General features: G+C 36.8%; 2 protein-coding genes across 3 annotated transcripts; one reads left to right on the top strand and one right to left on the bottom strand.

The window, feature by feature from the left end:
• Window positions 1-5: 5 nt before the first annotated feature.
• LOC142974373 (spondin-1-like) lies at window positions 6-9810 on the top strand. 2 transcript variants are annotated; one of them, XM_076116667.1, is made up of 16 exons: window positions 6-114; window positions 1987-2171; window positions 2325-2557; window positions 2774-2986; window positions 3300-3506; window positions 3856-3990; window positions 4138-4306; window positions 4502-4730; window positions 4837-5049; window positions 5141-5192; window positions 5418-5603; window positions 5878-6028; window positions 6283-6471; window positions 6604-6705; window positions 9035-9138; window positions 9511-9810. In XM_076116667.1, the coding sequence occupies exons 1-16, from the start codon at window positions 104-106 to the stop codon at window positions 9634-9636; spliced, it is 2505 nt and encodes an 834-aa protein (XP_075972782.1). In that variant the 5' UTR covers window positions 6-103; the 3' UTR covers window positions 9637-9810. The 2 variants fall into 2 exon arrangements, with proteins under 2 accessions (XP_075972782.1, XP_075972781.1); XM_076116666.1 differs by having other exon boundaries at window positions 3724-3990.
• Window positions 9811-10933: 1123 nt separating this feature from the next.
• Window positions 10934-25141, bottom strand: ZnT77C (Zinc transporter 77C). The gene is made up of 8 exons (XM_076116665.1): window positions 24784-25141; window positions 19170-19378; window positions 18159-18411; window positions 15634-15744; window positions 13966-14088; window positions 13066-13241; window positions 12658-12757; window positions 10934-12525 (listed from the first exon to the last, which is right to left on the bottom strand). The coding sequence occupies exons 2-8, from the start codon at window positions 19356-19358 to the stop codon at window positions 12398-12400; spliced, it is 1080 nt and encodes a 359-aa protein (XP_075972780.1). The 5' UTR covers window positions 19359-19378; window positions 24784-25141; the 3' UTR covers window positions 10934-12397.
• Window positions 25142-26169: the final 1028 nt, after the last annotated feature.

The following is a 26169-nucleotide window of genomic DNA, read 5'->3' as shown; positions in this document are numbered from 1 at the left end:
GCCGTCGGGGGTTGAGAGTTCAGTCGGCCTTCGCAAGGCGGGAATGTAGGGCGGGCGCCACTCACGGCAGCTCCCGTTGTGCACGCATATATCGCGATATAATATGAAATCACTGTACGTATACTGCGTATTTCTCTGGATTTTTTACTAAAACTAAGCTAATTAAAATATTAAATTTCGTGTTAGACGCTTTCTTGTATTGCATGTATTAAATTACCGTGTAAAGGGTTGATGACCTCTCTTTGTTATGACAAAACCCGGATTGTAGTTCTATAGGTAGTTTGTTGAAGGATGCAGATACGATGCAATTTCAATCATTGGTAGAATATTGATTTCCCCGAAATATAGAAATTTATTATTGTTTTAGAATATACGGTTTCGTAACACACTGTTTACATAATATAAGTTTGCAATAAAATTAATACATAGGTACTATATTCGTTGTTAATTTCGGCAGGTATTAGGTAGTTTGAAATAGTAAAGATTGAAGGTTGTAGAATATAAAAACTTGAACAGTTACCTATGTCTAGTTAATAATTATGTGTTTGCAAACAAAATATAAAATTAATTCTATTTCGTCAAGTTACAACTGTTAAACACCCAGTTAGTTATTTGCCGTTACATAAGAATCTATCACAGCCCTGTCATTCCTATGAAATGGTTCGCTAAAAATAGCTCTTCCATGTAACTTTGCAGAGCAATCGATTTTGTGCAAATTGCACTTGATGTTATCTCGTTTTTTTTATTAAGTAGTTGCCGGTAGCGGATGTCCATCTACAGGGTACCTATTCTTTGCAAATGAATTACTACCATCCTGCCTATCTTGAGAATATTAGAAAATTCTTCAAAACAGAACTAGTTTTAGTTCCTTAAGTTAATTTAGCTAATTATTTCACCGGTTCCCAAAGAATATAAATATGTTTGGGTTAATTTACCTACCCACCAACGTATTGTGTACAACTCCACAATATAAAGCATCACCTTTAAGATATTCTAGTTTACCGTCTCCCAAATACTTAATTAATTACCTTTCCTGAGTATAATTAATTATTCTTAATAATAATGTTTTAATTAAGTCTATTTAATCGGAATAACTGCATACTGTATTTTCACTGTTTTGAAAAAAGCTTTGCGTTGCGATCTCTACATTTATAAATGTTACAGTCTCAACAGGTTTTTAAGAGCAGCATTGAGAGTTAAGAGTTTCGGAGACGTATTGTTCCGGGTTTTTTAAGTAGGTAGTTGATTGCCACTGAAAATCGATAGGTATAATGGTAAATTTTTACTCAGATTTTTATATTCTGCTACTTATACCCAAAGACTGCAACGTATGAACTAAAGTTAAGTGATAGTATAGAGGTGAATAGACTTTTGCGGATTATTAGTACCTTCATTAATTTAAAACTATGTTCACACGTACCTATATATGCAAGAAATAGCAATAGCATTTTAGTGCAATGTTGCATCAATCAGGCGCGTGGCCCTTTTTAGTTACTATAACGTAAATATTGCATTAATCACCATCAGAGTAGCTACTATAACGTTTTTTACATAATACGCAGATGTAAGTACAACGTATAGATCCGGTGCAACCGTAAATTAATTAATGCGAAACGGCAGCACGGGGCCGCTCGAACAACTAATTAGAGCGATGCGCCGGTCAATCCACCCCCCCCAGGGGGTGTAGGTAGTGTAATCAGAACACCCCTTTCACCCTAAAAGGTAAAACAAGGAAGGAGATTCAGGCTAGTTATTGTGCAGTTTATAAAATGCTGTTAATTAAACGATTACGGTGAGCAAACTTAGGATTCGACAGTTTAAGGGTTGAGCAGATATTGTTGTATTATGTTACGTGTTTTTTTCATCTGTTTATTTTGAATCAAATATTCAAAAGTCAGTGTTTGTACAGTACGGTAATAGTAGTTTATGGGTAGGGAAAATGATGTGTTTAAACTGTGTTTTAATCAGTGCAATGTTGCGTGTCAGTGTGGTGATATTGGGGCTGTGTTTGTCGCTGTCGTCGGCGGAGTCGGCGGCGACAACGACAACGACGCCCGCACCTAAGTCCAAGTGCGAGCGAGCACCTCCTAATGCACCCTCCGCAGACTCACATTACCGCCTTGGAATCGCTGGAGAACCAGACTTGTTCCTTCCTGGGGAGCTTTATACAGGTCTGTTAGATAGAAAACGTACTAGGTCATATTTAGCGGTCAATTAAAGTAAATAGTGTTAAAGATAAAGTCATTTTCTATTAAGTAATTACTTTCGTAATTGTTGGTTGATTTGCAGAGATTCGTATATGACAAACAATTTTTTTTACACAGTAACTCTCCAGGGTATCGACAGCGGTCAAGGGCCAACTCCATTCATAGGTTTTACAATATGGGTGGAGTATCGCAGTGAGCCGGTGAAGGCTGACAAAGTGGACAATCCACCGGTAGAACCACAAAACAAGTCACTGGGTACATTCCAAGCTTACGACGCCCAGGCGAAGATACACGAACATTGTATACCAGCCGTTGATAATGCAACAGCGCATCCTAAGACTGAAGTCCAGGTTACTAATAACATTTACTAAAGTTTAAAGTAGAGTAGTTAGTAACTTTATGTAAAAAAGATCAAGAATGTACGATTTGCTTAATTTAAGTAGACATGGTTAATAATAAGGATGCCCGATCTTACATTCGCGACACATTAATACCTAAAACGTCTACGTTACTAATAGAAACAACGTTAGAAACAGTTTGAGTGAACAGATTGTTTATTTATTCAGGTAATCTGGAATGCACCAGCAGATATAAAAAACGCGTGCGTCCGTATGTGTGCGAAGGCTGGTCCGTTTCCTCTGACAAGCAGCGGCGCTGGCAAGGGCGGGTGGTCCGTGCTAGTGCGCGAACTGTGCGTCGCACCCGCCGCGCCCTCCAACTTCGCTAAACTACCGCCTATAGTGGAACCTTGCTGTGCTTGCGATGAGGCCAAATACGAGGTGAGGGAAACAAATAAAACAGTACTTTATAGCAATTTTGTGTCTCTGTTTTTTTCTGTCTACGACATTTTAGGGCGGCTCTATCTTAATTCTTATATGACGAGGTTCATTTCGTATTAGGTCAATGAGAGCATGATTTTATATTATGTTTGTTTGTATGTTTGTATGTATGTTTGTAAGCTTATGACGCGGGAGTTGCTTTTGGTATAAACCCAATTTCTTTCAGCTTTCAACTCTGTTATAAAGATATGGTATTCAATTTTGGGAGATATTGTATGACATTGTTTATGTTCATCAAAATAATTTCCTATAGGTAACTTTTGAGGGTCTCTGGTCTCGGAATACCCACCCTCGTGAGTTTCCGCCCGAGAGCGCGCGTGCACACTTCAGTGACGTCATTGGTGCCTCACACACCGCACATTACCGAGTGTGGCAGGAGGGACGAGTTGCCAGCCCTGGTGTCAGGCGCCTCGCTGATGATGGCACCACCACTGCTCTAGAAAAGGAACTGAAGTCTGAGGTAAGAATAAGAAACAAGGTAACTGTAGGTCAAAGGTAGGTCGCACAATATTCTATAATTTGCATACACCTTTAATAATGAGGGACTATTCACGAAGACCGCTTTAGCAGGTCAACTATTAGATTTAAGCACAATAAATGGAGGGCGCACGTACTGGTTTTCTTTCCTAAAAAAATGTCTATTGGTATATAAGTATTAACCTTTACAACATCCACAGAGCGACCACATTAGGACAATAATCAAAGCTCGTGGTATATCATGGCAGCAAGTGGATGGGACAGGTACACCGAACACTTTCGCGGTGTTCCGAGTAGACGCCAAACATCATCTCATTTCTCTGGCTTCTAAGCTTGCTCCGTCTCCTGACTGGATCGTGGGGGTGTCGGCGTTGGAGCTGTGCAACTCCAATTGTACGTGGAGTATGTCTGCCTCCATCCCGCTCTACCCCTACGATGCTGGCACTGACAATGGACTCAGTTACACGGTGAGTTTGTTTTTATGTTCTATAACAGATAACTTAGCCGTGAACATTTAGTTATCGAGATTTTCTGGTAGAATAACCTTATAATTCCATGTTCGGTAGAAATCATAGAAGGGCTTAAAATACAAGCTAATCGTTTTGGTTCAACAGTCTCGTCGGTCGCCTACAGTCCCTGCAGCTCCGGTTCGTGCATTGCGTCCAGACTGGCCCCGCGATGTTCGGTCTCCGTTCTACAGCACGGAGGGAGAAATGCGACCCTTCGCTAAATTAAAACTAACACGGTTACGCCTCTACGAGCGGAGTTGTGACGGCACACCAGGTAAAATAAAGATATCATCTCACTCTTACTAGTTTAACTGAGAAAACTAGTTTTATGTGCTGTTTTTACGGTAACAGATCAGGACAAGGAAAGGGGTTATTTACATATTTTACAACAGTTTAATTTCGATCAGGCACCTCAAGAAAAAAAAAACTAAGCATTTTCGATACTCGTTTTACCGTACCATTATTTCAGGTGTAGATGGTGTAGAACGAATGTCAGAGTCCCATGGTACTGGTAACTTGGCGGGTGGAGCATGTGCCGTCCACTCTTGGGGCGTGTGGGGCCCGTGCAGCGTATCCTGCGGTCCGGGCCGCGCCACGCGCCAGCGCCAGTATGTGTGGCCCACACGTGCTTACGCCGAAGCTTGCAGGATTCCACTCACTGATTACAAGAGGTGTCATGGACCACGGATGCATTGCCGGTATCTATACTCATATAATTGACTTAAAGAGTAAATACCTAGTTTGCATAATTCTACACTTAAGTTTTGTAAATCCTAGAGTTTAAATATTCTTTTTGTACTCTAGTGCCCCATCAGAATATGAGCCAGATCCAGCTGAGTCAACTGGTCCATGTGCCGTGTCGCCCTGGTCCGAGTGGTCTCCTTGCGAGGGGTGCGGAGTTCGCGCTCGAACCCGACACTACGTGCGGGAGAGAGCTTACAAACGTTGCCACATCGGATACCGTGCTAGAACCATCCTCAGTCAGGCCATGCCTTGTGATATAGGACCTTGTGAGAAGTAAGATGTGATGTTATGTAATAAATGTAAACACAGTATTTTGCGCAAAATTGTCGAGTAAATGATTGTTGATGAACTCGTTTTATTTCAGACCGCCCGGAAACCGTACAAACAACGCCACAAACTTCGATTGGTTCTTCGTCGTAAGTTGTTATTCTATGAAATATTCTTACAAAAACTTGCTCTATAGAATAATGAATGGGTCAAATCATTTCCCCAGTAAATAATTGGGGCAAATCCAAACCAATTCTCTAACGACCCACAATAGTAGTTTGGTAAAAATATTGATTCTATTTGCTTGATACTTAGTTTCAATCATACTTTATAATTATGTAAAAAAATTGCTTTCCCTTGCATTTTGCTTTCAGGATATAACTCAAGGTGAATGTAAAATGACGCCATGGGGCACTTGGTCCCCCTGCTCGTCGAAGTGCGGGCGTGGCCGACAGATACGTACTCGGCTGTATCTGGTGCATGACTTCAAACTGCAGCAGGAAATGTCGCGTAGACTGCTCAACAAATGGAACCGGCGATTTGCGGAGCTGCAGTCAATAGTAAGTTTATTGCAAACACGTGTACGTGTTTATACCGTTAATGAAACATTAAACGTTTTGCTTAGCCAATGCAATTTTTTTGTGTCATGCCTGAGCCTGAACGAAATACGTTTGGTAAATTTTAAACCTAACTTTTAACGGTAGTTTATCTATTCAATAGCGTTTTTTTATATGAGTTTTATGCTATTGAAATGTAACTCAGAAACGGGGGTTAATATCTTATATATCACGTATGTATGTGTGACAAGAAATGTTACAAAGAATGCGATTTCAGGCACTACCACCGGATAACATGACGGCAGACGACCCAGCTATAGAGAAGGCATATCAGGAGCACATCAACAAGTGCCAGTTCACGCTGACCCAGCAGGAGGCTCTGTGCGACGGAGATCATCCCAGCTGCGCTAATGTCACGGTGCCTCCAGGTATATTGACATTGTTTCTCATTAACCTTAATGTCAATATGAGAACAGTTTCTTCCCTGGCCCTTCTTAGGACAGAGTATTTTCTTGGGGCTTCTACTAGACGCTAGAATAGTATTAAAATATTGGACTCTCAGAACAGAGACACGTGAAGGTGCACGTCGCCTACAGCAACGGTAATCTAGCGCCCGATGGGATCGCCAGCCTTATTTAGTAGCGATGTAGTTTAAATAATACGTTTTTGTTCGTCTGCACAGAGGTTTGCAAGCTCCCGATGTCAGTGGGCTACTGCCGCGGCTACGAGGAGCGCTGGTTCTACGAGTGGGCGCGCGGCGTATGCGAGCCCTTCGGCTTCAGCGGCTGTGGCGGCAACGCGAACAACTTCCGCACTCGAGACCACTGCCTGCAAGCGTGCAGGACCGTCCTCAACACCACTCAACATAACGGTCAGTCTTCACGACACAAGTCGGTATGTTCTTATCGAAAGCCTATGTTTTGTGTCATAGACAACAGACCTTTCAAAATCGTGATGATTATTTGAGGCAGTATAGATTCCTATGATGCTTTATTGTTTACAGAAACCAAGACCCCGACCGAGCCCAATCCAAAGAAGGTAAAGCCAACGCCATCTCGCGTGGACAACGAAGTTATTCAGAATGATATACCAGCTCCACTCTACGGCAAGTTTTGTTAAATAATATTTTAAATTAGCTATATTCATTTTAGTAGGTAGGCTCAGCACGATATATTGTAAAGTGCATACGATGATATCTTGTAGATATTATATTTGAACCAATTCACGCCTTTCCGTAGCAAAATGTCAGAGTTTAGCTTTATCATGTTGGTAACCTTTTCTAATGCGTGCGCAGGTCGTAAGAGCCAAGAAGAATTAGTTGTAATGTAGCTGCTATGAACTCCAGTTCATGGCTCGAAAGGAAAGGAGGGTTAAAGTGCACAGCGCTAACATTACAACATATTTATGCTTCGAATATCTTGCTGCATTTGCAAAGGATCGCAAACGAGCGATCTACTACTAAAGACAGCTTGAATACAGATGCGCTTTCTTTAAGAATTACATTTGCTTTGCTATGGATCTGTTGATGCAATACCGTAAATTTTAAGTGGTCGAATAAAAAAAAATGCGTGTTTTTGGATGTAACTAATGAAAATGAAAAATGAATTATGGGGAACAATATTTTATAATTTAACGATGCATCTTTGCTGAAATGTCAATAAGAACAATCGTCTAATTGCAATCTAGTCATACTTTTTGCACATAAAATCACACGTTAAATTTGAGTTTTCTAATGAAATAGGGTGACTCAGTAGCCCCTAGATGACTAGATACAGCATTGTGTGATCCTTGTCAGTTTTAGAATAACTTATGTATAGAAGTAGAAATTAACCAAATAGGAACCTAAAACTTAGAACTAACCCATAATTTAGAAGGTGGACAGCAAGTTAGTAGTGATCATGCAAAATTTAATCTTTGCACGCTCATAGTCCTTGTATAGTGTAAATATGAACAGTATTAGATAGTATTCATCATATTTTTTTACATGCTTACATATCATCACGCTTCTGATGCCTCACAGGGTAAGCACAGTTATATTGGTTGTAAAGCATTCTATTTTGTGGCACCAATTGGCATGAACAGAGCAAGTCAAAATTTATAATAGCATCAAATTGCTGCAAAATTGTAACATACGATTGAACTCTAAACAAACTATATTGTGTATGACTTTTCGTATTTATAGTAAAAGAAGTGAAAATCGTCTAAATCACGCAATGTCATGCTTTATTGTTTGTTTGGAGTGTAAACAAAAATAATATTATTCATAAGGTTACGTTTAAGTCTGAAGTTTGCTCGAAACCCGGAGGAATACACATGTTAAATTGTATATTAGAAGGCCCTCACAATTTGAGCTAAGATCTACAGACACACCACCTGGGATTGTGTTTAAATTGAAATAATGAATAACTACAGTATTCGTTACTGCAAACAGTCTTTTTATAATGACGGATAATTTAAAGAAGTGAAATAGTGGAAACACCCCCGAAATTTAAGTACCTAAGTAAGTTTTTTCACTTGTGTTTTTTATTGAGATTATAAAAGTGGAGAGATCGATACAAGCAAAAACGACCAGTAGAAAATAAATAACTATTGAAATTTATCTCCATAGTTTAAGTAAAAAATCTGTGGTAACTATCACTTGACGAAAAAGTAACTATAATCATAATCCTGTACTCGTAATTTTAATTTAGAGGTATTTTCAAATTTATCGGATAGACCAGGTACAATTTTAGCTTAAGCTTGGATTAGATTGTAGTCATTACGAAATACCTATCAGGTAAGTATTTAATTCGTCTTTTAGGTAGTTGTAAACTCATAATTTAAAGAAAACAATATACATCTTTCATCGTAATAAAGTCCGTCGCGTGTTTTTTCTTAGCACAAATTCAATTTGCAATATAAAATTTTCAATTTATGTTATTGATAGTATTTTATTACACAATGTGTGTTGGTTATAACATGTTATCGTAATTACACAGATTCGTTTAATATTTGAAGTATTTCGAAGGCCATGTTGCGAAGGTAACATTATCAGTCTCCCTTAACAAAACATGGATATCTTGGATACATTTTGAAGTATCGTTACTCCGTTAGGTCCAAAGTTCGTTACTTCCGATGCGTCGTAAAGATTAGATATTGCGCGAATTCAAATATGTTTATGCAATATGCTATCGATAATTTGTTGTTTATTGATTTAATATTTAGCGACTTGTATTAACACGACGATTTACAGGACAAATCGTAGAAACATTCTGGCAAAGTTCGAGTTCAGCCATAAACCTTGAATATAGTCTAGAACTCATTGACATTTGATGAGGTTTTAAAAGCTTAACTTAATGTGAAAGCGTGTAAAATACCGGGAAAATTTTATACTCATACTCAAAAGAAATGCAGTCAAGTTAAATGGTTAGTTTTACTAAATGTGTTATGTTTAGGAAGTTCAGGCGAGGCAAACTGCGTGGTGGGCCCGTGGCTCGGATGGACCGAGTGTACTGGGGACTGCAAATTCGCAATAAAACTTAATTTTAGACATGTTTCGGTAAGTTATACTACATAATTCTATATGATACGTTTATTTAGCCGACTTATATCAAACGTTATCAAGTCGTTTTGTTTATATGATCTTTAGAAATGGAAAATTGAACTAAGGAATGATAACTTAAGTTACTTTACTTACGATTTGGTATAAGAACACATTCAATACACTAAATGAATACCTGTTTCTGATGATCTATTTGGATAACATTTGTTCCTTGAAAATAAGTAATTAATAGCAACTGTTTAAACAGTATGCAAATGTTTTATTTTATTGAAATCTATTAGGCATTATCAGATAGCATTTAATAATCGCTTTTCAAACGTCAAATTGATTGGTTATCTGTAAAAATGACTACTGTTTTTTTTTTCATAGCGTTCAGCATCAGGCGACGGCAAGAGCTGTCGTCGTCTTATCAAGAGCCGTGGTTGCCGTCCAACCAACTGTCGCAAATCCAACTACACGGACATCGTCGAGCAACTCAACTACTACGACGATTAGCATAGTTTATTAGACAATTTTAACTACATACAATGTTCCACAATTATATATAGTTACTTACTAATGTATTTATGATCATATACACAAGTAAATGTTATGTAAGCTGTTCAATGTAGACAATAGATATTGTGATAGTACTTTCAATATTATTATCATCGGCTAATAAACGTCCTGTTATGGATATAATTGTTTTATTTTGTTAGTATTCGTATGAACTGACCTATAGTGTAATTTTATAAAAAGGCGTCTTTTACGCAATTGACATTCATATGATTCATTGACATCATATTATCAGAGACCAAAAAACGATACAATCTACGATCGCCTCGAGCCTTATAGACTTCCTTAAGCAATATTGGATAGTTAAATAAATAATTAAGCAATAAGATTACCCTCTGTTACATAGTATGGTTTATTGTACGAATAAAGACACTTATGAAATGTACAAACTCTATCTAAGGACTACCACCAACCGCCTACTAAAGTGAATCTATTTAGCGTGTGTATATGTGAAGTCGATAAAGATACGAATGATACCACAGGCAGTCTAGTCTTCAAAATATTGTGGCTTTGTACTGTGTTTAATTAAGACTTGTAATCCATTAAAAGAAGATTCAGTCACTTTGGTAATAATATTCAGAAGGTTTATTTTATTGAACAATTTCGTAGAGTTCATTTTTAGTTTACGTGCAAAGGAAATGTTCTTATCAAGCCGTCCATAACTACTTCATACACCTATTCGAATTATCGGATTATTTGATTAAGGTGAATTACTAATATTTACTGAGCACTTTTATAATGGAGTTTGCGGTGACATCGATAGGGCGGTCAATTACCCCGAGAAGCACTTACCTCGTATGATTTATATATTCTAGTTTATAGTCAAAGTTCTAGACATCTTTTTCTTTATTTTAATGTTACGGCGGTGGAGACTGGAGATGATGTAATCTGATTTCCCATATCGAGTAGCTGTATGTAACTTACCACTTACACAAGGGTTTTCAGTTTCAGCAAAATTATTTCACAATGCAATAATGCGTTATGATGGGGTGGACTCAAGGCCTAACCCCATCCCCTCGTTTTGAGGGGACCCTTGGCCTGCAGTGGGGTAGTAAAGGGCTAAAAAAATAATAAACAAAAAAATAATGAGTAACAACAAAGCTTTGAAGGGACATGACATACCTGTCTTGTTGTGTTTCGCTTTTAGTTGTAGCCACCAGTCACGATCGTTAAAATGATAGTTTTACCCCTAGACAAACGAATATTGATAACAACAATGTAATAATGAAACAAGACGTACAGTTAATTAGTTTTATTTGTCTTCAATCAACAGTCAACAAATCTTTGTACACAAAACACTTACGATATATTATTATTTGTTAAATCATTATTGTACGATAACAATGTGCCTAATTAAATATTATTATCTAATTATAATTTCTTAACTAGCCTTTTCTAATACTTAATACTGTAAAGGAACATCACAGTCACTTTGTACGCCAACTCTATCAATCTTGCTAAAAAAATATTACAATGTTTTTTTTATACTTAATGATTATGTACATATTCTATATTTTTGTCACTATGCATTTCAATAAAATTAAGAAAATCAATAACAATCGCCATGGATTATAATCTAATAAAATATACCAACATTTTTATAGGTACAGTATACGAAACCTGAATGAATAGATTTCTTTATACATAATTGTCTGTTTCGGAACTCTAACCGTTCTGTATGAATACTTTTCCCTCGTTACAAGAATGAACAGCATGTACAATTTCACCGCTAGCAAAAAAAGGTTCTTTCGTCACCGTAATAGCTCCATAACAATACCTTTTTATGTTTCAACAATAACCTATAGTCATTACGTTGAATTATGTTCAGCTCGACGTCGACGGTAGCGCGGCGCGGTGGCGGCGGCGGCGGCTCGGCGGCATGGCGGAGGCACGCGAGTGCACCCGAGTGACAATGTGGCTCGCGAACCATGTTTTTATTCATTACACTTTCACTGTTGTAGGTCTGTCTCTGTTATTTACTACGATTAGAAATTTCGCCGCGCACCGCGACACTCGAACGAACTTCTTTGGTTGTACTCTTAAAATTATACTTATAGCCTGTTCCGCAATACCATGTACGAGTGTACCTTACGTATCTAGACATCTGAACTTAGTCTATCGTAGAATAGCGAAACAGGAGTCACTAAAGAATATAGATATTATAGAACTAATTGACATACATTAGAGGGTGAACGCACTCGTTACACTTGGCGCAAACACAACAAACTACTTTTGTTCTACAATCATGAAAAATATATTTTTGTGTATCTGCATTTTTAAATATTAATAGTCTCTTATAATGAGTGTATTCACCCCTTAAATATGTCGAGTGTTTTTACAAATCACCCAGTAATATTACTGTGGATAAAGCGTGGAAGGCCGAATAAAATTACCTCTTTCATAATTCGTCTCAGCTTGGCATCTAATGGATAGATACGCTTTAAATCTAAAAGAAACCAATTAGTTAAAGTTATAACTTAAAATTACGTCTATTTACAAGGCAGTTTCATTGTATTGAGGGCAAGATGGGACATTCGAAGACTTGTCCAATAAAATATTTAAAATCTCGCAGTAACATCAAGGACGTGTCTTCTTGACTATTTAAAGAATTGGAGGCAATAGTCCATAGTTTATGAAAATTCCTATTTCTTTTAGTCATGTTTTCCTGCTATGTTGTAGGAACCATGAGCTGTAGATTGGTTTAAATGCGTGTGATGACCGGCTTCCGCGGTGGCTCACAACATCTTGGCGCGGTGCACTCCTTAGCACAAGGGCACGAACAACCCAGGTTAGCAAAGTCTATTAACGCCTTTTTCTCTTCGTCTGTACCTGTTGTTAGAAAATTCTGTTAGCTTTGTCAGTGCAGGCGATGACTGCACAATAGGCGATACACATCGTAAATGAAGCTGAACTCATAACTCTAATCTGTCTTCTCCTATTAAAATATATAAGGTACATTACCTAGCATAGAAGACAGAGTAAATTCCGGCTGCAAGGTGACAAGGCTGATCCCATGTCGCTTGAATATATCAGTGACTAACGCTGAACTCTTCAAATAATCCTGCAAGAACAATATAGAATTGAATTTTTGTTACTAAACAAATACTGTCAAAAATTACCAATCCAGAAGGCATGTTACTAATTTGAATGGACATGAACAAATTCAACAATTAAGAAAGAAAGCTATGAAGGCCTTGGCAAGGGTGGTTTGACATTACGTACTAATAATTTCTGGGGCACATAGTGGCACAGCATAGCAATGTGCGACCTTCATTTCGGTCACGTCTTGTTACACCAATGTCAACGTTAAAGGGAAGTTGACATAACAAGCGGCAAGCGTTATGTCAGTGTTGACTGTTGATGTGTTACCTCGTGCGATCCGTAGGCGACGTGCGCCGTGGCCACGACGCGGTCGCGGTGCATCTGCCACACGTGCAGCTCGTGGATGGCGAGCACGCCGGGCACGCGCAGCGCCGCCGCACGCAGATCACATGCGCCCAAACCCTCAGGCACCGTCTGCAGCAGCACCAAGCCCGCTGACCGCACTGAGATCAAACAACTCTTATTTAACACCCCTTATCATCATACCTTTCATCAACAATATAAAAGTAAAAAAACCCAATACCGTATATAATATCTTCAAGCGGCAGCTGCCTGCCTGCTATCTTAATATGTTAATAATGTGAGATTTCGATATGAAGCCGTTTCGGTATCAAAAGTATTGTTATTCAGACTAAGTCTTCATTTGTCGGTACCAATCAAACAATATCAATGTTGACATACATTAAGAAATGTAGTCTGATTCACGCTGTCCATTGTGTTGGCTGAGGGGACACCCTCATTATGAAATAATGAAAACATCGGCGACGGTCGATGGTCCCCAAGTTACGGAATATTTGCGTAATTCGCGTTGCGTCGCATTCGTACCGCCCCGCTTTGTTTCCACTTCAGTAAGTGTTAATAGTAGGTCTTGGATTAAGGTATGGGCTACTGGCGTCATTGTTACAAACTTTCGTTATGTCAAAACTATAAACATTTGTAATATTGGACTGGTAAGAAATCGACTTGCTGTTGAATTCTTTGGCTGGCGTCTCTATCTTGAAACATACAGGTTAAAAGGAGGTATAATGTAACTTAACGACGACGGATTCTTATTTTATTTTTGCCCTGCATATAGACAATCATCATCCTCATTTGTAGATACCATAGACTGCTTTACAAATTTTAGGGATGTCAAGAGTCAATTGAGAATTATTGGCTGATACTTACTGAAGGGATAGTTGAATATGACGAGAACGATAGCTGCGCAGGCAGAGAGCGCTGGGTCGGCGATGCGAGCGGCAACTGGTTCCCACTCCGATGTCAGGCCAGCGCCCATCACGAACAGGCTGCCTGGAGCAAACACACAGTTTACTTTGATAGAACATGACAACTTTGATGAAACTAGACCTATGACAAACGCACCAGTGATCAGTTGATCACAGATAATAATCCTAATCTTCCATTCATTAAAAGGTGAAGTTAAATTTAGTCCTCTTTAAAGTAAAATAAAGATTTTAAATAATAAAAGTATCGTTTAGTTCATATTCATGTTTGATGACAATAGCTTGCCTACGTCTATTTACACTAAACATTAAAACGGACAGTAAAAAAGTTGAAGAAAATTTTTCAGTAACAATTTATTTGAAAGGTAGTTTTTTTAAACACAGGGTCATAGGACTCTTCGAGCTAGAACTATGTCATTCTATGTTAATATTGTTTACTCACAGTACATTTATAAATTATAATACAACACGTGGAGACTATTTATTTACATAGAATCTAAGGTGTAATTTATTCGTTATTCTTATTGGTCTAGATAACGACGTAACGAAATAATTAGTTCTTTTTAGGATTCTGTACCCAAAGGTTAAAACGGGACCCTATTACTAAGCCTCCGCTGTCTGTCTGTCTTTCTGTCTCCAGGCTGTATCTCATAATATCATCATCCACATACAATAATCGTGTTTTTTTTTTTGGTTATTTTTGTTAATCTTCCTGGCGATCCTGGCTTTATACCAATAAGATAGTAAATAAAACAAAAACAAAAATTAATCGTATTTTTACGACTGCTAAGCCCGTCCAAAATAGTATTATTGGTAAATATTCAAGACTAGGCGCAAATTATGAAAATTTACGTATTATTCTATATTATTTTTGTACATGACATTGGTTAAAATTAGCGTAACGTAAAGAAAATATAGTGTGACGTATAATTAATGATTGTTTGTTGTTTGTGCAGGTGGTATACGCGCCAGCGTCTTAATTTGTCAATAACATTAATATGTATTTAAATAAATGTGTCACATTATTAGCCATGTATACTGTTTTTATTCAAAGGTATTTTATTTACCTATACAACCTACTTATGGTTACCTACTTGATAAAATTTCAATTAACGACAATTCTTCATTCTTTAAATAGAGTTTCGTTAATACTTACTATGGTATAGTAATTTAAATGCTATAATTAAGTGTTTTACATGTAAGTATATCTGTTCTAGCTACACAAACATTTTTTACATTCACTTCATTGTACTCGTTGATTTTTAATTAAAAAGTATATTAGAATACTCAATAGTAATTTAAATTACTTGATTAAATGAATTTCGAAACTAGATCATTCGGAGAAATTAATTGTGTATATAACATAGCAAAAAAAATAATAATAAATAAGTATTGACAAAAATGTTTTTGATAAAAATTAATGGAATTTATCATCAATACTAAAATATATCCCTAGTTATTAATGGCCAGTTTCACAGATTATAAATAAGTGTCAGATTTTCTATCTGCTAGATGGAAAAGTATGAATACAACTGTTATAATAACACTTGATAAGTTATCTGTCAGTTATCCAGGGGTGGCTTTAGTAGTAATATGTGTGTAATAAACTTACTGGCGATATCAGTTGGGGCATGTGCGAGCACTGGTTCACCAGAGCCAGTCTTCAGAACAACTCCTCCTCCCTCCGTGACACTGAGGCGACGGCTGTAGCTTAGTTCACGACCTGTATAACAACATTACTCTTTTAGTGACCCATATTGTACTTGATAGAAGTACCTGACTAGTTGATAAGTAAATCTGGATCAGCTACTTTGATCCATGCAGGAATTTGATCCAAACCATACGAAATATGGATTGTAGATATCGATTCTGATTCGATCTTTAGATATCCCTTTATTATCTATACTAATATAATAAAGCTGAAGAGTTTGTTTGTTTGTTTGATTGTTTGTTTGTTTGTTTGAACGCGCTAATCTCAGGAACTACTGGTCCGATTTGAAAAATTCTTTCAGTGTTAGATAGCCCATTTATCGAGGAAGGCTATAGGCTATATAACATCACGCTACGGTCATTAGGAGCGGAGTAGCAACGAAAAATGTTACAAAAACGGGGAAAATTTTGACCCATTCTCTTAGGTGACGCAAGCGAAGTTGCGCGGGTCAGCTAGTCCTTAATACATTGGAAATGGACATGTCATATGTGCCTAGAAATAAAAGAAGATCATTACCTAAGTATTCATTGTAAGTATATAGGTACTAATACGTATAAGAAAATAGTGTTATAGTTATTTTAAATGTTTCCTAATAAATGATAGTAAAAGAAATTAAAAAAAAGTCTAGTAAGTATGAATAACGATTTGTAGAGAAAGTTTATTTCGAATAACATCGGTAACGTAAGCGATAGAATTGGAAATTGGAATTGAGAGTTAATAGATTTTTTTTGTTTGAAAGATGCGGTGAGTCAGAAGCCGTAAAAACTGGCTTTCCGCATAACGTGCATATTACAATTATTGCAATAATTAAACTTATGTCATAAAAACCGTGACGTGTTCTTGATTAGCAATTGATCGCCTTGCGTTTTATCAATGGATGGATAGGCTTTAATTTTTGGTTAAGAAATGGATACTAATATTATAAAGCTGAAGAGTTTGTTTGTTTGAACGCGTTAATCTCAGGATCTACTGGTCCGATTTGAAAAATTATTTCAGTGTTAGATAGCCCATTTATCGAGGATGGCTATAGGCTATAACATCACGCTCTAGGGCCATTAGGAGCGGAGTAGCAACGAAAAATGTTATAAAAACGGGGAAAATGATTCTCTCTTATGTGACGCAAGCGAAGTTGCGCGGGTCAGCTAGTATTGTATATAGGTAGTAAACTTAGGTGTAAACATTGTAGCGTGGTTTTGGTTGTTTAAAATTAATAACTAACTATTGATGACTTTTTTGCAGTAGAACAAGCAACAACATCCGCGATCTACTTTTCATTAAATTGGAACATGAACTTATTTTTAGCATCACATTTGTTTGAACGAACTATTCTGTTTTGGAGCCGTACAGTAGTGTGGTCTATTGAAATAACGATAAACACGGCGTGCTCCATGTTTTGATTCATGGCACATACAAACTCAGGCTAATTGAAACACGTTGAACCAAATCTTACCATAACATAAACATGAACTATTATTTAAACTTAGGGGATTATAAGAACAACATTTGTAGAGTTCACAGCACTGTTATCGTTGTTATAAATTAACCTTATTATCTGAGATAACCTGTTTCGTACAATAATTTGGTTTAGCAATACAACTTTTTGTACCTTGTCTTGTGTTGTTACTTGCGAAAAGGCTCAATATCATGTACCTTTATTCAATAAGAGCGCATTGATGAAAAAACAGTTTTTTTGATCTAGAAATAGTTGTCGTAGGTCAAGTTGAAGAGCGTTTCAGTATGCAAGTTATTAGACAGTAGATTGTATTTCTCAAAGTTTACTAAGCATTCGAAATAATTCTACAAGTTATATCTTTTATTTTACTAGCTATTGTTACGTGTACTTGATTAAAGAACACTATCGAGGTCTTAGTTCTTCGTAACATGCATATTGCATTGGCACACTTAGATTAAATAAATATTGCGAAACATGTTTGTTTTACACCTGTTATTATAAATATATAAAACATATGTATTTAAATATTTAAAACATATGCATAATACAATAGAGTACTCCGTAAACTCCATATCATCATTTACTATGCAGTCGGGTATATAATTCGTGTTTATGTAACACATGATTGTGATATAATAGAACATTGTACTGCGAGCTAGACATATATTATCGCCACGTAACCGCTGTTTATCTTCGCAAATACTATATTATTGTTATGCTACTGTCTCCTAACTCTCGGGGAATTAGTAAGTTGTATGTCTGCACTACTATTATTACTGGCCTTACTGGGTGTACTGCATGATACATAGTATTGATTAAGTACGTTGGATAAAATACTTATAAATTTTATGTAAGCTAAGAAAAGCTTACCGCACAATTGCTCCATTTTTTAAATTCCTGGATGAGGTGCTCGTGTCAATAAAATTACCTATGTCTTTGGGAGTACACAATTTAGTCAATTTGTAAGACATACCTGCTAGAAGCATGTAATTAATGGCATGAAGGAGTAGTCCGATGACGGCGCTGCCGACAATGACCCTCGGGTACCTCGGTGGCTGGCCGTGGGACGAGTGGACGCCCAGTTGCAGTGCATTCACCACGAGAGCCAGTGCGAAAGACGCGAAGAGCACGTGGACCGACAGCCGGCCGACCACTTCAATACGCGCCCATCCAAATGTATTGCGGAGTCGACCCTCCCGCCCCGCACCTTCGTCAGCACGCTCATACTGCACAATACAGTTTCCTGTTTATTTATACAATTCAAAAGTTTGCTATTGAGTATGATTGCGATTGAGTAACGTTGATTGTACTTGCTTTTGGATGACAGACGGTGAGATACTAGAGAACGCCTATTCTCAATTCTCTACAAGTGCATATTACTTACTTCTTTATTCGCTCATATTTATTTATGCAAACCTCTCGTCATAACATATATTATCTAATAAAAACGGTATTATCATTATATCTGTTTTTGAACACTTCATGCCGATCCTATTTTCCATTGTCGTGGTGTTAAATGTGGGCCAGATAATTCACCAAATCATAAATTGTGTGCTTATCGGTGCATTATTTGGCCATAAACATTTGAATAAAACAGTTGATCGAACGATAAAAAAGTACCTGAGAAATCAGAAGCATGCTTGGCGCAACATGTTTTTGTAGTATTTATTACTTTTCACTTTACAAGAAAGAAGCTGGGTGACGGATACAATGGATATTATGCAGGTTCATAGAGCGTGAAAACAGCAAAGCAAAAGCACCTTAAAATCAAGTTTTTCTCGATAGCCAATAACCGACTTGTTGAGATAGCCCACAAAACACTATAGAGAATTGCTTACCCCCAGTTTCTGATGTATATTTAGCTGGAGTTTATCTATTCAATAGCGTTTAAACTCATATAAAAAAACGCTATTGAGTGGATAAACTACTGCAAAATGTACTCAGAAACCGGGCATTAGTGATATACTATTGAATAACTACAAACCTTGTAAGATATCAAGGTAGTGACGAGTCCGACAAGGCGACAGAGAGAGTGGCAGGTGTCGACGAGCAGCGTGGGTGAGTGGGTGAAGTGCGAGGCGAACAGGCGGCCGCTGAACCCGGCCACGGCCAGCAGTAGTGCCAGCAGGGACCGCGGTGGAGGCAACCATTGCAGCCATTCCTTCATCGCCATCTTTCACGGGTTTGTATATCCTACGCAATGAATATGTTATTTGTTGACAACCTTTAAAATAATACTATTCAGGTTTTTCTCTAGTAGATTTTTTTGATTGACTGCTTCCGTGGTGCAGTGGTTTAGGTCACTATTGGGTCGAGAGGTCGTGGGTTCGATTACCACATGGGACAATTACTTGTGCGATCCACAAATAATTGCTTCGAATCTGGTTGTAATTTGTATCCGTTGTTTGTATGTTTGTAAAAGTTCCCGCAACACAAGAGCAATTATTAGTGCGGGAGCTGTCTTTTTTAGATACGAATAAGATACGAGTGACCATGCTCCAGGTTTTTTAATTCGTTTGTATTTGCATAGAGATATTGTCTAAGCTGACATGTATATCTTATAAATAACACTGTGTTGAAGATCTAATAATCGGCATTGTAATATCCGTTCATACATTATCCGTCTTATCAGTTATCGGTGGCACAATAATCCACTGTCGTTGAGCGACCGTCTATTTGTGGCAGCTACCTAGCCACTATTTATCATATCTTTATAGTATAGTATTATTTCGTTGGAATTAGACTAGACGTATATTATTTCACCAAAAACGTTTATAGAACACAATATATTCTTCTCATAAATAAATTTAAATAATGTTTAAATTCGAATAAAAATTACATCGACGTAATACACACTTAAAATAGTAAAGTATTGCATAATTATATCATTCGGAAACGTGAATATATTTACAAAATCGGATGTATTATAAATTTCATGCATAGAATATATTTTTATATAATTTAGATTAAATTACTCTTTTAGGTTAATTCTTTACATTTATTGAGGGCATGCAAAGTCCCCAACCCGCACTTGGCCAGCGTGGTGGACTCAAGGCCTAGCCCCTCCCTCATTACGGGAGGAGACCCTTGCCCAGCAGTGGCACAGTAATGGGTTAAATTTATTTTTATTTATTTCGGTTAAGTAAGGTTGTATGTTATAATCCTATTAGACCGCGAACTTGATCGAAAAACCAGTTGAAAGCTGTTGGGTGTGATATACAAAGCCGGTGTGGGTCAAACTGTAATCGAGGGCATATTTTTTGTATCACAACACGTTTACTCTATAAATACTATGTACGATTGATGACTAGATTAATTATTTATGAGACACTTTCTCGAGTCATGTGATAGTTATAAAATGGTGGCAAATCAAAAAGAACAGAATCTTCAACTTAAATGCTACGTTTAACATAATAATGAATATTCCAAATATTGCATTGTGTGATATATTTATATATGTGAAAATACCAGACTTCAGAATTCTTTTGAGTCTATATATTTATTCAGATAAATATTTCAGGTGCGTGCATCATCAATGGACTAGACAGAATGGCCTTCCACGATAACAATAGTTTGGCAATAAAGTATTATACGCTTAAATAAAGGGTAATCCTTTATTTAAGCGTGCCTTGCCTGACAGTAAATAATATCATAATATAACAGTTGAATTTAGGAAAGTAGTTTATATGGCAATGGTTTATTTGTATATCTCTACGACTATACTCATTTAACGTATTTTATTAAGATTGTTACATGTAATAAAGCGGTCTTGTATCTGTATCAGACCGTCATCGACTTGCAAACTTGATAGATATCGACCAAGTTTTTTACGATAGCTCCATAGTGACAGTGATGGGTTTAATGATAAGCATTAAATAGAGCAGCGCAGATCCAGTTGGCGTCTAATGAAAGTTGTTATGGCACACAGCGTGTAACGGTCATCACCATATGAAGCAGCTATAAGTAGTATCTAGTTATTTACTTGGATAAATCTTACTATAGCATTATTGAAATCAAGTATTACTCTTATTCCATGTACATGATGTTTTGATAACAATTTTGAACGGTTCAGACTCACTTCGCAGTATTCAAGTCGTAATGTTGATGTGTCAAATGTCTTCAAGTGCTACTTATCTCAAAACTATTTTCACGCGGTCTCTTGATTGACAAAGTTCTTAAACATATCTTTTAGGTCTTACATTTATCGAATATATCAATTTTTCCGCTCAGTTTCTTCTATTTTTATAACTTATCGCCTAGTACCTCATGTCCTATTCGAACTAAAGTTTGATTGACATACATAATACGAATATTTCTTTTACTTTCCATCCAGTATTATTTGTGTCATTTAACTAATAAGCATAAAGGTATTTATGTGCTTGGGACTCAGCGCAAAACTTCGAAGTATTCCTCTTTTAGCACCCCCGGTTTTAGTATCTTATTTCCTACAGTTTAAAATAGGTGTTGAAAAATGAATATTCCCTGAGAATTGGTTAGAAGCATACTCCAAAAATTGTGGGCGCTAGCGCGTGTTGTATTCCCTACAATGGAAATAAACATACAACCAACTTATTATGTGTTACATCTCAATGGATAACTCCTTGAATGGAGTCTTTTTATAAAGCGGAGGATAAGCATCGAGTGAAGGAGTGAATTGTATTGTATTCATATTTATCTCATTGATCGTCACTCAGTTGCAAAGCGGGTCACATCAGCGGATACCGTTGCGGTTTCGGCCGACGACCCTACAAACAATGATCATCTAACTGCACTGCACACAACTTGACAATTTGATTTTCAACAATTGAGTATTGCAACTGTACCTACACTCATTGTCAAGTTAAAGTCAATGCGACTTGTCCTTTTGAACTGGCAGTGCTCATGGAACTGTGACACAATCATTAAAATGTGGATGCACTTAATTAAGTTGTGTGAACTGCCTTTTGCAGCGATTGGTCATAGCAGAAAATTTAATTTGACGATTTTCATGCATTTTTTTGAGTACTCAACAATTAAATTTAGGCCTCGTTTGATTGCTTCTGGATAGGTATCAAATAGTTTATTAGGTGGAATTAACGGTCGTTTTTATACCCGAATTAGTAGATCTTAGACCATCTGAAACTTGTACGAAACTAGAAAACTGCCTCATAATATCCTAAACTTTTGATTACAAATATACATAATATGGACAGAGTATTTGGCTTTTACAATCGATCCATACATTTGTGTATGTAGTTTTAGCGGTCTGTTTGTCCATATCTGAACTTGCGGAAGATGGTACTCAAGCAAATAATGATCAGTCTCCGGCAATTGAATCGTGCGGCAGTTGCGGTTGCTCAAACATTCGTCACATTCACTCGTTTACAAATGGCCATATGCTCTTTAAATATGTTTTTATAACATCACAGCAATTATACCTTTAGTTTCAGGCATATTTGTACTCAATACAACCCTTTTGACAGTTTTAATATATCCTAGCATGTAAGGACAATATCTTTAGTTAAATACCGGTTACTAATGCCCGGTTTCTGAGTAAATTTAGCGGTAGTTTATGTATTCAATAGCATTTTTCTATATGAGTTTCAATGATATTAAATAGAAATACCGCTCAATGTGCCTCAGAAACCGGGGATAGTAATGTTTAACCTTCACCTAACAGTTGAGGTCTTCTTACCTTTTTATAAGGAACTTCTCGGTCTACTTACTGTGAAATCAAGTACCAAGACGGACACTGCCTTTCGCTAATAGATCTATGATGAACTAACTCTGTAATGCCAAAGACATCTCTTGTATTGTATTGACTCTCAATTTTCTAAGACAAATATCAATCTTCAAAAATTAAGTGGTGTGGTCGACAATGTATCGAACTGCTAATCACGAAGACTTTGGTTCGATTCCCGAGTTAGGCAAAACACAATTTTTTAATTTGTATTAGAATATGTTTTAATATGTAGTAGTCTGGAGGCAATAGACTCGCCCCCTATAACATGGGACTAACGATATTAATGGCGAAATTTGTGTGCTTTTTATATACCTCTGTCTACGCCGTCTGGTATAGCAAGAGTGATGTTATGTATGTGTATGTCTTCTTATTCCAAATTCTGTTGTACTTATTATCTTTACGAGTATTGGTACAGAACGTCACGCTAGTTTATTTATCGTTAGATCGATATATTAATCATAGAGTAATTAATATAATCGGATAATTTATTTGGATGAGAAGATCTGTTACATAAATAATCGCCGATAAACAAAAAATATTGATTTCGATAACATCTTTAATACATTTCTTTTATCATTACTTTTGATGCGATAGTGACGCTAGATTCGCAGATAGAAATAAAGATGTGTTTGTTATACATTCTAATTTCGTGACATTCCGCTACGAAGGTCTTGAATATAGAGCAAGCAATGAAATTGAAACATGTGCCGATCGTCGAGCCGGGAAAACAACTCCTACACACTAACCTATTTTTTTAAAACATTTGCTCAAAAACATTTCAGCAAGTCTATGACGGAGACCTAGATATATTTATGGCACATGCTACTATTAATTGATTTGTTGTTGTTTTTCTGATTCTTTGATTATTTTTGCAATCGGGGTGCTAGTAAATATTATTTGCACTGGATAATCTCCATTCGATCATCTACATACTACACATTTATTATTTGATATATTTCGTAGCTAAATAAAATTATAATTTATTTTTAAATCTGTTTGTTCGATAATAGTAGCTTAATTCATTTTCATTAGGGAACAGAAAGAAAAGTTCTACTTAAAACTATTGAATGTTATAGTGTCCAAATAAGCATGATCATTATTTAATGGTTTACGTTTGGTTAGCCGATTTGTAATATTAAGTATATTTACTTAGGAACAATGTATTAAATATTATTTGTAGAGCAATGACGACACTGTAAAACAGATTCGGTATAATTACTGGAAAGATGTACGTAATTAGTTAGCGACAACAAACGAACCAAAAACATACACAAATTAAAGACAAAAAACTATTTTATACATATTATTGTGGACTGATAAACTATGAGAGATTTATTTACATTTTGTTTGTCAACAAAAATATATACAAACATAATATTATACATTTCGATGCTCAAATTAAATATTTGAATATTATATTAGTTTTTCTATAAGACTACAAGTGAGATGAGTGAAATTAGAAAGGTCAGTGAAAATAAATGTGATACGAGAGGTTTGAGCGGAGAAGCGCGGCGCGTGCGCGTGCGCCGGCCGTGACGTCACACGGTTTAACACCGACATTTCGCTGCGACCGCGCCACTACTTACTAGCACTCATACAAACAAATAAACATTTCGCTGATATCTGAACATATACTGTTTTATGATTTTTCTTATTCATTCTACGTTCATGATTTGATGACCAGCGCTTTAAAATGTTATATTACAAATCGTTATTAATATTAAATTAGACTAAATGTTTTGGAAATGGATATTTACTTTTAATTGATCAGCTGTTACTATTTTGCGCGATGACTTGAGTCAATACTTCTTAGGAAATAAGTAATAACCGAAATGAAAATTATTAATCAAATAATTTAATATAGAAAACGTCTTACCAATGTAAACTAACACTGCCTTGGTTAACAGCACAGGTTAAAGTAAAAGAAAATTTTGTCACAACACCAGAGTTTGGTAAACACTCGCCGGCAGCGGTGGTTCAGGCACATATCAGTTGTATAATAATATTGCTTTAAGTTTCTAAACACGTTACGAATTTCGGTTTTCAGCGATCGGTTGGTGGCGGCAATGCGTTAGTGCGCCGGCGTCGCTCGCGGCACTGACGGCAACTCGCGCGCACACCGCCTTATCGACGAGCCTCTCGCACCCGATAAGCGAACTGTTAAGTAGTAAGCCTTCTTAGCCAAGCTAAACTGGCGTCTATGTACTTCTGCGAATTCGTCTCGGCGACGGCAATCGTACCATCTTGGATGCCCCGTGTTGCTTGATCTTCTGATGGGTTTTCATTCTCAATAATCAATATCATGGTGAGTACTAAAATACTGATATGGATTATTGGGAACTTCAGAACCTAATTTTTGTGTAGTCGTATTTTTATCCGTTTTCAATGTACTCTAAAAATATATACTGATATCAGCAGCAGATAGTGGGATATTGTTAGAACTAGCATGTGTACGAGTTCGCAAAGTGCGTGTTCACAGCTTTATTATTTTTTAGGGGGTCACGGTCGGGCGTCGTCGCATCGTTATTTCCGCGGTTGGCGGTAGCTCAAAATATCTCTACTTTTCTCTTGTAAACACATTGAACACTATCGAAAGATCTCTTCTATTTCTATGAAAAACTGCTATGAACTCTATTATTAAGAGTTTTCTCGGTTTCTGCCCGCGAGTTTTTGTATAAAATATCACAAGCTATTAGGTTCTTACCTTACCAAATTTCATAAAAATGGTTGATCCTTTTTTCATTATTTTTCGTAATATCATTAAAGTACCGATCGCACTTACTTACCCTTTATATCTACGGATTAACAACTTAACAATGACCCACTAGAAATGAAGCAATTCTTATCCGAATCATCAATTTTAGTTTAAAGTAATTTCCCAATAACATTAGAAAATATTTCTAAACACTTGTTACAAAATGTTTACTTATATGTAGTTATTGAACTTTGAAATAGCTAAGCGTGGGCCATTACGTCTCTAATCAGAGTTTATTTGATACACCTCATTTGAATGAGGTTAATCGTAACCGTAACATACCGATATGGTGACTGCGTTGGTTGTTATACGAAACGTTACATAAGAGCACGTGCCTAAAAACTCTATGTGTCTGAATATAGGCACAAGCCGACTTTATGTGCCTGATTATAGGCACGAGCCGACTTTATGTGTCTGAATATAGGCACAAGCCGCTGCGAGGAAGTTAAACAATACATAAGAGAGATTACATGAGATTGGAGAGAGGAGTGCTGGTGACGGAATAGA

The sequence above is a fragment of the Anticarsia gemmatalis genome, chromosome 7, assembly GCF_050436995.1.
Source record: "Anticarsia gemmatalis isolate Benzon Research Colony breed Stoneville strain chromosome 7, ilAntGemm2 primary, whole genome shotgun sequence".
Classification (NCBI taxonomy): Eukaryota; Metazoa; Arthropoda; class Insecta; order Lepidoptera; family Erebidae; genus Anticarsia; species Anticarsia gemmatalis.
The sequence above is the reverse complement of the archived record's forward strand: the minus strand, read 5'-3'. Positions and strand labels throughout refer to the sequence as shown.

Bases quoted from the DNA above. Each gene is read 5' to 3' on its own strand.
- ZnT77C (XM_076116665.1), bottom strand. From the start codon at position 19,358: ATGGCGATGAAGGAATGGCTGCAATGGTTGCCTCCACCGCGGTCCCTG. The intron at 14,089-15,633 runs GTAAGTTTATTA...TGTTTGCTCCAG, and splicing joins TGCCCCAACTGATATCGCCA to GCAGCCTGTTCGTGATGGGC. The intron at 13,242-13,965 runs GTAAGTATCAGC...GTTTGATCTCAG, and splicing joins CATATTCAACTATCCCTTCA to TGCGGTCAGCGGGCTTGGTG.
- LOC142974373 (XM_076116666.1), top strand. The intron at 3,507-3,723 runs GTAAGAATAAGA...CAACATCCACAG, and splicing joins AAAAGGAACTGAAGTCTGAG to AGCGACCACATTAGGACAAT. The intron at 4,731-4,836 runs GTATCTATACTC...TTTGTACTCTAG, and splicing joins GGACCACGGATGCATTGCCG to TGCCCCATCAGAATATGAGC.